This window comes from Elephas maximus, chromosome 6 (genome assembly GCF_024166365.1).
Source record: "Elephas maximus indicus isolate mEleMax1 chromosome 6, mEleMax1 primary haplotype, whole genome shotgun sequence".
NCBI classification, from domain to species: Eukaryota; Metazoa; Chordata; class Mammalia; order Proboscidea; family Elephantidae; genus Elephas; species Elephas maximus.
In genome coordinates this window covers 96058739-96074035 of record NC_064824.1, presented here as the reverse complement: position 1 = coordinate 96074035, position 15297 = coordinate 96058739, and the positions used below count along the sequence as shown (strand labels likewise).

The 15297-nt window shown below is 37.5% G+C and overlaps 2 protein-coding genes across 3 annotated transcripts in view; one reads left to right on the top strand and one right to left on the bottom strand.

The window, feature by feature from the left end:
• Positions 1-14086, top strand: part of BOLL (boule homolog, RNA binding protein) — a 65670-nt gene extending 51584 nt beyond the window's left edge. The window contains 2 exon segments of the mRNA XM_049887610.1: positions 13978-14052; positions 14054-14086. Of these exon segments, the coding sequence (XP_049743567.1) occupies positions 13978-14052; positions 14054-14086 (108 nt within the window).
• The window catches only part of PLCL1 (phospholipase C like 1 (inactive)), a 499112-nt gene that overhangs the window by 462590 nt on the left and 21225 nt on the right, over positions 1-15297 (bottom strand). The window lies entirely within an intron of this gene.

The window sequence follows — 15297 nt, the reverse complement described above, 5'->3', positions numbered from 1 at the left end:
CATGTAGAAATCCAAAAGATTAACAATAAAATAACAGAATTAGACAACACACTAGGAAGTCAGAGGAGCAGACTCGAGCAATTAGAATGCAGACTGGGACATCTGGAGGACCAGGGAATCAACACCAACATAGCTGAAAAAAAATCAGATAAAAGAATTTAAAAAAATGAAGAAACCCTAAGAATTATGTGGGACTCTATCAAGAAGGATAACCTGCGGGTGATTGGAGTCCCAGAACAGGGAGGGGGGACAGAAAACACAGAGAAAATAGTTGAAGAACTCCTGACAGAAAACTTCCCTGACATCATGAAAGACGAAAGGATAGCTATCCAAGATGCTCATGGAACCCCATTTAAGATTGATACAAAAAGAAAAACACCAAGACATATTATCATCAAACTCACCAAAACCAAAGATAAACAGAAAATTTTAAAAGCTGCCAGGGAGAAAAGAAAGGTTTCCTTCAAGGGAGAATCAATAAGAATATGTTCTGACTACTCAGCAGAAACCATGCAGGCAAGAAGGGAATGGGACGACATATACAGAACACTGAAGGAGAAAAACTGCCAGCCAAGGATCATATATCCAGCAAAACTCTCTCTGAAATATGAAGGTGAAATTAAGATATTTACAGACAAACACAAGTTTAGAGAATTTGCAAAAACCAAACCAAAGCTACAAGAAATACTAAAGGATATTGTTTGGTCAGAGAACCAATAATATCAGATATCAGCACAACACAAGGTCACAAAACAGATCGTCCTGATATCAACTCAAATAGGGAAATCACAAAAACAAACAAATTAAGATTAATTAAAAAAAAAATACACATAACAGGGAATTATGGAAGTCAATAGGTAAAAGATCACAATAATCAAAAAGAGGGACTAAATACAGGAGGCATTGAACTGCCATATGGAGAGTGATACAAGGCGATATAGAACAATACAAGTTAGGTTTTTACTTAGAAAAATAGGGGTAAATAATAAAGTAACCACAAAAAGGTATAACAACTCTATAACTCAAGATAAAAACCAAGAAAAACGTAACGACTCAACTAACATAAAGTCAAGCACTATGAAAATGAGGATCTCACAATTTACTAAGAAAAACACCTCAGCACAAAAAAGTATGTGGAAAAATGAAATTGTCAACAACACACATAAAAAGGCATCAAAATGACAGCACTAAAAACTTATTTATCTATAATTACCCTGAATGTAAATGGACTAAATGCACCAATAAAGAGACAGAGAGTCACAGACTGGATAAAGAAACACGATCCATCTATATGCTGCCTACAAGAGACACACCTTAGACTTAGAGACACAAACAAACTAAAACTCAAAGGATGGAAAAAAGTATATCAAGCAAACAATAAGCAAAAAAGAAGAGGAGTAGCAATATTAATTTCTGACAAAATAGACTTTAGACTTAAATCCACCACAAAGGATAAAGAAGGACACTATATAATGATAAAAGGGACAATTGATCAGGAAGACATAACCATATTAAATGTTTACGCACCCAATGACAGGGCTGCAAGATACATAAATCAAATTTTAACAGAATTGAAAAGCGAGATAGATACCTCCACAATTATAGTAGGAGACTTCAACACACCACTTTCGGAGAAGGACAGGACATCCAGTAAGAAGCTCAACAGAGACACGGAAGATCTAATTACAACAATCAACCAACTTGACCTCATTGACTTATACAGAACTCTCCACCCAACTGCTGCAAAATATACTTTTTTTTCTAGCGCACATGGAACATTCTCTAGAATAGACCACATATTAGGTCATAAAACAAACCTTTGCAGAGTCCAAAACATCGAAATATTACAAAGCATCTTCTCAGACCACAAGGCAATAAAACTAGAGATCAATAACAGAAAAACGAGGGAAAAGAAATCAAATACTTGGAAAATGAACAATACCCTCCTGAAAAAAGACTGGGTTATAGAAGACATCAAGGAGGGAATAAGGAAATTCATAGAATGCAACGAGAATGAAAATACTTCCTATCAAAACCTCTGGGACACAGCAAAAGCAGTGCTCAGAGGCCAATTTATATCAATTAATGCACACATACAAAAAGAAGAAAGAGCCAAAATCAGAGAACTGTCCCTACAACTTGAACAAATAGAAAGTGAGCAACAAAAGAATTCATCAGGCACCAGAAGAAAACAAATAATAAAAATTAGAGCTGAACTAAATGAATTAGAGAACAGAAAAACAATCGAAAGAATTAACAAAGCCAAAAGCTGGTTCTCTGAAAAAATTAACAAAATTGATAAACCATTGGCTAGACTGACTAAAGAAATACAGGAAAGGAAACAAATAACCCGAATAAGAAATGAGAAGGACCACATCACAACAGAACCAAATGAAATTAAAAGAATCATTTCAGATTATTACGAAAAATTGTACTCTAACAAATTTGAAAACCTAGAAGAAATGGATGAATTCCTGGAAAAACACTACCTACCTAAACTAACACATTCAGAAGTAGAACAACTAAATAGACCCATAACAAAAAAAGAGATTGAAACGGTAATCAAAAAACTCCCAACAAAAAAAAGCCCTGGCCCGGACGGCTTCACTGCAGAGTTCTACCAAACTTTCAGAGAAGAGTTAACACCACTACTACTGAAGGTATTTCAAAGCATAGAAAAGGACGGAATACTACCCAACTCATTCTATGAAGCTACCATCTCCCTGATACTAAAACCAGGTAAAGACATTACAAAAAAAGAAAATTATAGACCTATATCCGTCATGAACATTGATGCAAAAATCCTCAACAAAATTCTAGCCAATAGAATCCAACAACACATCAAAAAAATAATTCACCCTGATCAAGTGGGATTTATACCAGGTATGCAAGGCTGGTTTAATATCAGAAAAACCATTAATGTAATCCATCACATAAATAAAACAAAAGAGAAAAACCACATGATCTTATCAATTGATGCAGAAAAGGCATTTGACAAAGTCCAACACCCATTCATGATAAAAACTCTTACCAAAATAGGAATTGAAGGAAAATTCCTCAACATAATAAAGGGCATCTATGCAAAGCCAACAGCCAATATCACTCTAAATGGAGAGAACCTGAAAGCATTTCCCTTGAGAACGGGAACCAGACAAGGATGCCCTTTATCACCGCTCTTATTCAACATCCTGTTGGAAGTCTTAGCCAGGGCAATTGGGCTAGACAAAGAAATAAAGGGTATCCGGATTGGCAAGGAAGAATAAAGTTATCACTATTTGCAGATGACATGATTATATACACAGAAAACCCTAAGGAATCCTCCAGAAAACTACTGAAACTAATAGAAGAGTTTGGCAGAGTCTCAGGTTATAAAATAAACATACAAAAATCACTTGGATTCCTCTACATCACCAAAAAGAACACCGAAGAGGAAATAACCAAATCAATACCATTCACAGTAGCCCCCAAGAAGATAAGATACTTAGGAATAAATCTTACCAAGGATGTAAAAGACCTATACAAAGAAAACTACAAAGCTCTACTACAAGAAATTCAAAAGGACATACTTAAGTGGAAAAACATACCTTGCTCATGGATAGGAAGACTTAACATAGTAAAAATGTCTATTGTACCAAAAGCCATCTATACATTTAATGCACTTCCGATCCAAATTCCAATGTCATATTTTAAGGGGATAGAGAAACAAATCACCAATTTCATATGGAAGGGAAAGAAGCCCCGGATAAGCAAAGCACTACTGAAAAAGAAGAAGAAAGTGGGAGGCCTCACCTTACCTGACTTCAGAACCTATTATACAGCCACAGTAGTCAAAACAGCCTGGTATTGGTACAACAACAGACACATAGACCAATGGAACAGAATTGAGAACCCAGACATAGATCCATCCACGTATGAGCAGCTGATATTTGACAAAGGACCAGTGTCAATTAACTGGGGAAAAGATAGCCTTTTTAACAAATGGTGCTGGCATAACTGGATATCCATTTGCAAAAAAATGAAACAGGACCCATACCTCACACCATGCACAAAAACTAACTCCAAGTGGATCAAAGACCTAAACATAAAGACTAAAACGATAAAGATCATGGAAGAAAAAATTGGGACAACCCTAGGAGCCCTAATACAAGGTATAAACAGAATACAAAACATTACCAAAAATGATGAAGAGAAACCCGATAACTGGGAGCTCCTAAAAATCAAACACCTATGCTCATCTAAAGACTTCACCAAAAGAGTAAAAAGACCACCTACAGATTGGGAAAGAATTTTCAGCTATGACATCTCCGACCAGCGCCTGATCTCTGAAATCTACATGATTCTGTCAAAACTCAACCACAAAAAGACAAACAACCCAATCAAGAAGTGGGCAAAGGATATGAACACACATTTCTCTAAAGAAGATATTCCGGCAGCCAACAGATACATGAGAAAATGCTCTCGATCATTAGCCATTAGAGAAATGCAAATTAAAACTACGATGAGATTCCATCTCACACCAACAAGGCTGGCATTAATCCAAAAAACACAAAATAATAAATGTTGGAGAGGCTGCGGAGAGATTGGAACTCTCATACACTGCTGGTGGGAATGTAAAATGGTACAACCACTTTGGAAATCTATCTGGCGTTATCTTAAACAGTTAGAAATAGAACTACCATACAACCCAGAAATCCCACTTATAGGAATATACCCTAGAGATACAAGAGCCTTCATACAAACAGATATATGCACACCCATGTTTATTGCAGCTCTGTTTACAATAGCAAAAAGTTGGAAGCAACCAAGGTGTCCATCAACGGATGAATGGGTAAATAAATTGTGGTATATTCACACAATGGAATACTATGCATCGATAAAGAACAGTGACGAATCTCTGAAACATTTCATGACATGGAGGAACCTGGAAGGCATTATGCTGAGCGAAATTAGTCAGAGGCAAAAGGACAAATATTGTATAAGACCACTATTATAAGATCTTGAGAAATAGTAAACCTGAGAAGAACACATACTTTTGTGGTTACGAGGCGGGGAGGGAGGGAGGGTGGGAGAGGGTTTTTTATTGATTAATCAGTAGATAAGAACTGCTTTAGGTGAAGGGAAAGACAACACTCAATACATGGAAGGTCAGCTCAATTGGACTGGACCAAAAGCAAAGAAGTTTCTGGGATAAAATGAATGCTTCAAAGGTCAGGGGAGCAAGTGCGGGGGTCTGGGGAACATGGTTTGCAGGGACTTCTAAGTCAATTGGCAAAATAATTCTATTATGAAATCATTCTGCATCCCACTTTGAAATGTGGCGTCTGAGGTCTTAAATGCTAACAAGCGGCCATCTAAGATGCATCAATTGGTCTCAACCCACCTGGAGCAAAGGAAAATGAAGAACACCAAGGCCACACGACAACTAAGAGCCCAAGAGACAGAAAGGGCCACATGAACCAGAGATCTACATCATCCTGAGACCAGAAGAACTAGTTGGTGCCCGGCCACAATCGATGACTGCCCTGGCAGGGAGCACAGCAGAGGACCCCTGAGGGAACAGGAGATCAGTGGGATACAGACCCCAAATTCTCATAAAAAGACCAAACTTAATGGTCTGACTGAGACTAGAGGAATCCCGGCGGCCATGCTCCCCAGACCTTCAGTTGACACAGGACAGGAACCATCCCCGAAGACAACTCATCAGAAATGAAAGGGACTGGTCAGCGGGTGGGAGAGAGATGCTGATGAAGAGTGAGCTAATGATATCAGGTGGACACTTGAGACTGTGTTGGCAACTCTTGTCTGGAGGGGGGATGGGAGGATAGAGAGAGAGGGAAGCAGGCAAAATTGTCAAGAAAGGAGAGACTGAAAGGGCTGACTCAAGAGGGGGAGAGCAAGTGGGAGTAGGGAGTGAGATGTATGTAAACTTATATGTGACAGACTGATTGGATTTGTAAACGTTCACTTGAAGCTTAATAAAATTTATTTAAAAAAAAAGAAAAAAAAAACACTGTATTCTAGAGGGCAAAGAGGGAAAGCCTGTACTTTCCAGCACCAAGCGTATCAGGAGGATATACATTTTCATGCACTGCAAACAGTCAAATTATAAACTACCTTCTCAAACCATAGCATGAGCTAGGACCTGGGTTGGCCCACTATCCACCCCCTAGACATTACAACCATCTTAGTTGAAACTCTTGGGAGAAAACTGAAGGCAAAAATCACAAAACATCTGAGGACTACAGTACAAGACACACACACACGTATGTACGCGCGCGCACACACACACACAAGAAGTGCCAATAATAGCTATTCCTTACGTATTTAGCTTAAAGAATCAAAAATTTTAAATAAATATTAAAACGATCAACACCATGCATCTTTGGGAAACACTTCATACTCGTGCTTAAGTTTTTTTTTTCCTTCATCTTATCCATTTGTCATGGATTGAATTATGTCCCCCCAAAAAATGTGTGTATCAATTTGCCTGGGCCATGATTTCCAGTATTGTGTGGTTGTCCTCCATTTTGTGATTGTAATTTTATGTTAAAGAGGATTGCAGAGGGATTGTAACACCCTTACCCAGGTCACATTCCTGATCCAATGTAAAGGGAGTTTCCCTGGGGTGTGGCCTGCACCACCTTTTATCTCTCAAGAGATAAAAAGGAAACGGAAGCAAGCAGAGAGTGGGGGACTTCAAACCACCAAGAAAGTGGCACTAGGAGCAGAGCACATCCTTTGGACCCAGGGTTCCTGCGCAGAGAAGCTCCTAGTCCGGGGGAAGATTGATGAGAAGGCTGACAGAGAAAGCCTTCCCCTGGAGCTGACACCCTGAATTTGGACATTTAGCCTATTTTACTGTGAGGAAATAAATTTCTCTTCGTTAAAGCCATCCTCTTGTGGTATTTCTGTTACAGCATCACTAGATGATTAAGACACTGTTTTTTCAAGTAAGGTTTACAAATAACTTTTACCTCAAACTTACCATGTTACCATGTAATTATATGGAAGTAATTACATACCTCAGTGGTCCAGTTTGAAAGAATGTCTTCAAGATCTTAAGCAGTAATTTTGTGTTTACTTTTTCATTACTCACACATAAGATGGGATTCTATGAATCCCTTTCTATTGTATGATTTAGTTTTTCTATACACAACTAAATTTGATAATTGGGTAGAATATTTTGAAAACTTTTATACATTTTCTTGGCCATTCTTCAGTACTTCAGAGTTTAGGTGTGCTTTTCCTGAAATAGTATTGTTTAAGAGTGTTAAGCACTCCTTGGAAACTCTATGGGGTGGTTCTACTCTGTCCTATAAGGTCGCTGTGAGTCGGAATCGACTCGACGGCACTGGGGGTTTTAAGAGTGTTATATTTACTGCTTATATTTAAAACTTCAGATGAACATATTAACACCTTAAAGTACAAAACACCTTATCTTCTTTCATTCTTTCTATAATGACATATTTCCAACACAAACTGTATTAGTTCTTCATTGTAAGATGAAAATAGCCCATTTCATCTTTTAAAACCTTAAGAAAGAGTTCTTTATGTCATCCTGGAAATTTTAATGAGGGCTCATTAAAAGCCTCCTCACTCAACTTTATAAATTGTCCAAATAATTTTTTTACTGGAAAAATAATTGATAAGATTTATTTTCTGTTCCATACTGTCAATTTTGTCTTTTTTTTTTTTTTTTAATTATGCTTTAGGTGGAAGCTTACAGAGCAAATTGGTTTTTTGTTAAACAATTAATACACATATTGTTTTGTGACATTGGTTGCCAGCCCCACGACATGTCAACACTCTCCACTTCTCAGCCTTGGATTCCCCATTTCCATTTGTCCAGCTTTCCTGTCCCCTCTTTGCCTTCTCGTCCTTGCGCCTAGGCTGGTGCGCCCATTTAGTCACATATACGTGGTTGAACTACATGTGTTATTGTTTGTTTTATAGGCCTGTCTAATCTTTGGCTTAAGGGTGAACCTCAGGAGCGACTTCAGTACTGAGTTAAAAGGGTGTCCAGGGGCCATACTCTGGGGTTTCTGCAGTCTCTGTCAGACCACTAAGTCTGGTCTTTTCAATTTTGTCTTTTTCATGTAATGCTTATACCTGAACTCCTTCACTTTCCACTTCCTATCTTGACTTTTTTTTTTCCTTTCTTTTTTGGATGTGCCTTAAGGTTTCTTAAAAATAAGGAAAAAAAAGGGAGTTTGTTTATCCTTCTAACCTGGTTTTAAAAATTTTAATTACAGGATAAGATTAAAACTGTAGCTAACATAAACCTTTATGGATTTAAGTTCTTTGTTGCTATTTCTGTCACAAATTTACAATGTATTATCAACTATGGAAGAATCTAAATGAATTATATGGGCCATTAATTAATTCTACAAATCACATAAATAGCTTGCCCACTGCACAAAGCATATAGATGCTATATGACAAGCCATGAGTAACAGCTCACTCTCAGTAGTTTGACTCATCATTTATTGAATATTACATTTAAAAATTAATATTTGAAGCACTGTGGATATAAAAATTAGTAAGACAACAAGCTAACTTTCAAGATTACATTGTTCTGTTCATGCCCTGAGCCCACAGTTTTCTTCTTACTTTACTTCAGAACGTTCAATGGTTATTTAAGTACCGTATTGTCACACAGATAACACACGTTATACCTTTTTTGCCAACCATGAAACACCCTCCTTGATGTTTTTGTAAGTGAGCTATGCTGCACGTTAGATGTGTGGGCACGTTATTTACATGAGGTGCATTATTTGTGAAAATATGGTACTTTTTATTGAAGTTAGCAGGACCTGAGTAAAATTTTTGTTTTATTTTAGAAAAAAAGGAATAAATGATGAAAATGTGAATGGATCTTCTCTAGGATATCACACTGAATTATTTATCTGTCGTAATGTTACATTAAAATTTTTTTCTTCTGTGAACATTTATTGGAATCAAACTAACTTCTTTATTTCGAAATGTAATAAAAATTATTAAGGTTCCCAGGTTCTAACCCAGAACCTTTATCTGTTGTTTCTCATGTTTAATAGTATAATTAGTTGAAGATGTGCCCCATATTAAAAACATTGAAATAGTATCAATAATTGTTTCCCATTACTTCACAGCTATTATATTTATGACGATCTTTTTTTTTTCCTACCTTCTTAGAAAGGAAATATAAAACATTGTTGAAAACTTTTTCTTATTTTCCCTAGAACTGGAAGTTTGTATCACTGTTTCTTATTTCATCTTAATGCATTTAGGTAGTAGTATTAAAAAAAAAAAAACCCAAACCCACTGCCGTCGAGTCGATTCGGACTCATAGTGACCCTATATATCTCAGCTTAATAGAATTCACTGAAAGATTTAAAAAATTGAATTTTTAAATAAGTTCAGAACTTAGTTACTGCTCTTAAGAAAATAAGTAGATGTGCATCTTGTTGCCTTCAGTTTTCCTGAGATGTTGGAATCTGAATCTAAGATCGCTTTAAGATAATCAAGCTGAATATTGTGCCTTTTTATTATACTTGAAATGTTAATGATGGTAGCATGTAAGACAGGGCCTATACATTGTAGCAAAAAGAGTGACAAACAGATTCTTAGTGATATTGTAGAATAATCACTGTTCCAGTCATTTACATTTAATCTTGGAGTTCAAGGAAAAGAGATACTGAAATTCTATATTGGGTTTTAAAGCTAATCTGATCAAAGGACTCCAAAGAGTCTGTGAAAAGAAGTGTATTACAATATAATTTGTTTCCCTTATAATCCTATGTATTAAAAAAAAAAAAGAAGGGGGTTCATAGATCTCACTAGTCCACCAAAGGAGTCTGTGGTGTGCATACACACAAAAACAATCTTTCCCTGGTCTAGGAACTTCTCAGCACAGGGACCCCTGGTTCAAAGGACACGCTGTGCTCCTGGCGCTTCTTTCTTGGTGGTATGAGGCTCCCCCTGTCTGTCTGCTCACTTCTGTTTTATATATCAAAAGAGATTGACTCAAGATACAACCTAATTTGTAGATTGAGTCCTGCCTCATTAACATAACTGCCTCTAATCCTGTCTCGTTAACATCATAGAGGTAGGATTTATAACACAAAGGAAAACCACATCAGATGACAAAATGGTGGACGGTCACACAATGGGAATCATGGCATAGCCAAATTGATACACTTTTTGGGGGGGACACAATTCAATCCATAACATTCCACCCTCTGGCCCCACAAAATTCATATCCTTGCCATATGTAAAACACATTCACCCCATCATATCATAGCAAAAGTCTTAAATCAACTCCAAGTCCAAAATCCAAAACTTCTTCATCTGTGAAATTGAGAATACAAGTTAACTGCTTCCAAAGTACAGTTGTAGAACAGGCACAAGCTATACATTTCCATTATAAATGGGAGAAATTGGAGAGAAAGAAAGGATAACAGGTACCAAGCAAGTCAGCAGAACACATTACATTAGCCTTCAAGGCTTTGAAGATAATCCTCTGTTCTCTGAGACCATTCACACAATGGGCCTGCCCTCCAGACTTTAGGTATTGGCCACACTCTCCAGATTCTGAATGGAGGCCCCTCAGCCCTGGGCTTCAGCTGTACCTTCCATGCCCACTGGAACAGCAACTCTGCTCCCTCAAATTTGGGTGGCCCCATTCTCCTAGTCCATCTGAGTAGTGACTCCACTCTTGCAGACCCCAGAGGTCATGGCCCTACCCTTTGAGACTCAGGCAGCTCTATTTCCTGTGTTCCTTGTCTCCTCAGCTTCTACTTCCTGGTTCTTAGCCTTTCGGCCCTTTGGGCCTCACCACCCTCATCTGCCCTGCTAGGGCAAATGTTCCAAAGCTCTTTAGCTCCACTAATAAGTGCCTGTAGGCACCCCACTCCACCAGGAAGCCTCCTGCCAAAGGCACTCAGTTCTCTTGCTCCGTGGGTAGGCTCCAGCACTCTCTCGTACTGGTCTCCTGATTCTGCTGCTGCTATTTTTCTGCAGCATCTGTGCCATCTCCAGTGTAACAGCTCTCCTCACTTCTGAGTCCTCACCAGAATTGTCTTTGATGTCCATAATTCCACCAACAGTCTCTTCAAAGCAATCTAGACTTTTACTGTTAGGCACTTTAAAACTCTTCTAGTCTCTATCCATTCGCAGTTCGAAACTGCCACCACATTTTAGGTGTCTGTTAGAGCAGCACCCTACTCTTCTGGTAGCAAATTCTGTCTTAGTTATCTAGTGCTGCTATAACAGAAATACCACAAATGGTTGGCTTTAACAAACAGAAATTTATTTTCTCGCAATCTAGGAGGCTAAGTGCTACAGCTGCTAACCAAAGGGTCGGCAGTTCGAATCCGCCAGGCACTCCTTGGAAACTCTATGGGGCAGTTCTACTCTGTCCTATAGGGTCACTATGAGTCGGAATCGACTCGACAGCACTGGGTCTGGGAGGAGGCTAAATGTCTGAATTCAGAGTGCCATCTCCAAGGGAAGACTTTCTCCCTCTGTTGGTTCTGGGGGAATGTCCTTGTTACCAATCTTCCCCTGGTCTAGGTGCTTCTCAGCGCAGGGACCCTGAGTCCAAAGGACACGATGTGCTCTTGGAGCTTTTTTCTTGGTGGCATGAGGGTCCCTCTGTCTCTCTGCTCACTTATCTTTTTTATATCTCAAAAGAGACCGACTCAAGATACAACCTAATCTTGTAGATTGAGTCCTTCCTCATCAACATAACTGTTATAGTTTGCCCATCTTCTCTGCTAAAATAAAGATAAGTGATTTCTCTAACCTCTTGATGGTCTACTTTATGCTGTTTTATGTCCCTTTTTCAGCTTAGTAACTTGCTGAGAATAACATTCATTTCTCTTTCCACTGTCAAATCCCTTTGCTAAGGCCTCTTTATGGCCTAACAAGATTACTATATATTTCTTCAAGATTTCTCCATCTTCATCTTCAGTTCCCATCCTTTGTTGTTGTTAGCTACTGTTGAGTAGGCCCCTGACTCATGACAACCTGAAGCACAATGGGATTGGACCATTGTGATTCATAAGGTTTTCACTGGCTGAGTTTTCAGAAGTAGATTGCCAGGCCTTTCTTCCTAGTCCATCTTAGTCTGAAAGCTCTGCTGAAACCGGTTCAGCATCATAGCAACATGCAAGCCTCTGCTGACAGATGGGTGGTAGCTCCACTTAAGGTGCATTCACTGGGAATCAACGCTGGGTCTCCCACATGGAGGCGGAGAATTCTACCACTGAACCACCACAATCCCCTTCCGTCCTTTAGTCATGCATAAAATCTGAATTTAGTTTTTTAAATCTGATGATAATTTTTTTCCCTCTTATCACTGCCATCAGCTCTTATCTATATCCTTTTCAAATTCCTTACCATTAAATATTACAGTCTCCCTTCAGTCTTCCCATAGTCATCAATCTGAATTTGTTATGTATATTTCTTTGAGCTGTAATAAAGCTAGGACTGCTTCCTGTGCTCGCTAGGCACATTGAGCATTAAACCAAGCAATTTCACATACATAGAACAGTTTGACTTCACTTCCGTATTTCTCCTGAGAGGACCAGAGCATACTGGGTTACAGCCAATAGGCTATGAGTAATTGACTAGTTATTAATAGCTGTATATACCATAGTAGCTTTCATTCATTCCACAAATATTTATTAACCATGTGCTAGCCAGCATTTTAGACATGGAATAGATCAGTGAACAATATTAACTGGTATTGAACAGAACTCAACATGTTAGAGAAACCTATTTTACTGCATGGTTGCCATAGTCAGGCCAGTGTAGAGTTTAGGAAACCAGACAAGTTTGAATTCCTAGACACATACTGTCCAAAATGGTAACCACTAACTACATGAGGTTATTTTACTTTAATTAAATGGAATTAAAAATCCAGTTTCTCCACTACACTAGCTACATTTCAAGTGCTAAATAGAAACATATGGTTTGTGTTCCATCAATACAGAAAGTTCTTTTGGACAGTGTTGCTCTAGAGATGCTGGAACCAATATGGAAAATTTTGAACCTATCTAAAATAAAAAATTTAGGACAACTTGGTCTCCTAAATTAGGAGTTGGGATACTGGAACCAATATGGAAAATTTTGAACCTATCTAAAATAAAAAATTTAGGCCAATTTGGTCTCCTAAATTAGGAGTTGGCCTAGGCCCAATGTGCCAAAAAGGTAGTAGCAACCAGATTGTTTCTTTGACCCAAAATAATCTTAACACCACACACACAAAAATCCCAGATCACAAAAGTATATGGCAATACTCTGGAATATAAGGCATAGGTACCCATATGCCTGTCCTACCAATGTCACCTTCAAGGGTATTTTTTGGGTTTTGGACACCTTTCTAAATAGCCTTCTGACAAATTCTACTTGCTTTTTAAAAACAATTTTTTTAAAACCCACTTAATGTTTTCAAAAATAGAATGTTATATATAGCTCACTTGTAATCTGCCCACCTGTTCCTCATTTTTATATACTAAACATTTATACTGTGTCACTAGAGATTGTCTAATATAAATTGTAAGCTCTCAGAGAGCAAGGACCAAGCCTTTCCTGAGTTCTTACCCCTCCTAGCCTCTAGGCCTCTCACTTTATTACACTGTAATATTAAAACAAAACCCATTGTTGAGACAATTCTGACTCATAGTCACCCTATAGGACAGAGTAGACTATCCCATAGGGTTTTCAAGGCTGTCATCTTTACAGAAGCAGACTGCCACATCTTTTTCCCTTGGAGCAGCTGGTGGGTTTGAACTGCTGACATTTTAGTTAGCGGCTGAGCACTTTAATGACTGTGCCACCAGGGCTCCTTACTGTAATATATTAGTACCACATATTACAAGTATTTAGTAAATGTTGATTGATGTTCTAAACTCATCTATCCTTATTCTCATTCTTTTTTTTTTTTTGGTTCAGTCTCTCTGATTTGTATTTTCTTTCTCTTTACTTAACAGACAGTGTGGAGCATTCATTATTAAGACAACTGGGCAGCTCTAGTCCAGCTCAACTGATTTCTTGTCCAATGATCGTTGTGGTGGCCGAGATCCAGCTTCAACGAACCGGCTAGAAGCTGCCCGTTGTGAAATTTAGGGTTAGTTAATACCTCACCATACTTACTTATTCCAACTACAAGCTGTCTAAATTTGATGAAATTTGCCCTTTCAGCAGTTCTGCAAAATCATTAAGGTAGATGTGGCATGATGGTTTTTTATATGTATTAATCTAACTATAGTGACATTTTCTATAACAGATGTTTTATCCATTCCATGAATAATAACCACATTGGGAATAGTAAGGTGTCCTTCATTTTCTCTGCTTTGTGTTCTTTTCTTCACAAACATTTAGATGTTATGTTTCATATTCTTTGATATTTATTTTCATATTTAGGATAAGAATCATTTCTAATTCTAATAGAATTTTTAACATGTTCATGCCTTTTAATCTTAATAATTTAGTTCTACCACTTTGCTTTGCTTTGAAATTCTATTTTGTTATTTCACATGGTTTTGTCTAATTTTTTATTACTTTGTTACTGCTACTCTGTATTAATTTTGCTTCTGCCATGATTTTCAGAACTGAGATATTTATACTTTTTTATAACATTTTGCAAGTATTATAAGTACCATCAACATTATCACTATTCTTGCCTTTTCATGTGTTTGACTATATAATTTTTTTCTCTAATGTTTGAGATAATACTGTAATCTTCCTATAACATAATCCATTTTAGTATCAAATTTTATGTAATATGGATCCCACCTAATGGAATTATTTTGATAAAAGAAGGGCTCACCTCTGACATAATCACACAACATTAGCTGATATTGCACTGTGTAATGTTCTTTGAATGCTGTAGTCTTTTGACCTTTTCTTCATATGCTACCAATATATTCAACTTTAGATTCTGATTCTAAAGCCAATTTTTGTTATAAAATTGGAAAAATTAGTCAGGAAATTCATTGTTCAGAAGCTACAGAACAAATCATATGGGTTTTTAAATCACTAAAATTTCTGTAGTAGTATGAAAAAATCCTTCTTTACATGCATTTGTAGTTATTTCACTGACTTCCTTTTAGGAGACAGAAAACAAGCCATAAAAACTGGCCATCCCCTAAAAAATCTTTCTCTTCCTTTCCTCTTCCCATCCCTAAATGTATTCCATGTTCAGCAGAAATAATAATACATAGACCCTAAAGTTCTTCCTGGGTGAGTCAAATAGTGTTTTCTTTTGAAACCATAATGAGTATGTTTCCCAGTCAAATGGTTTCATGAGAACAA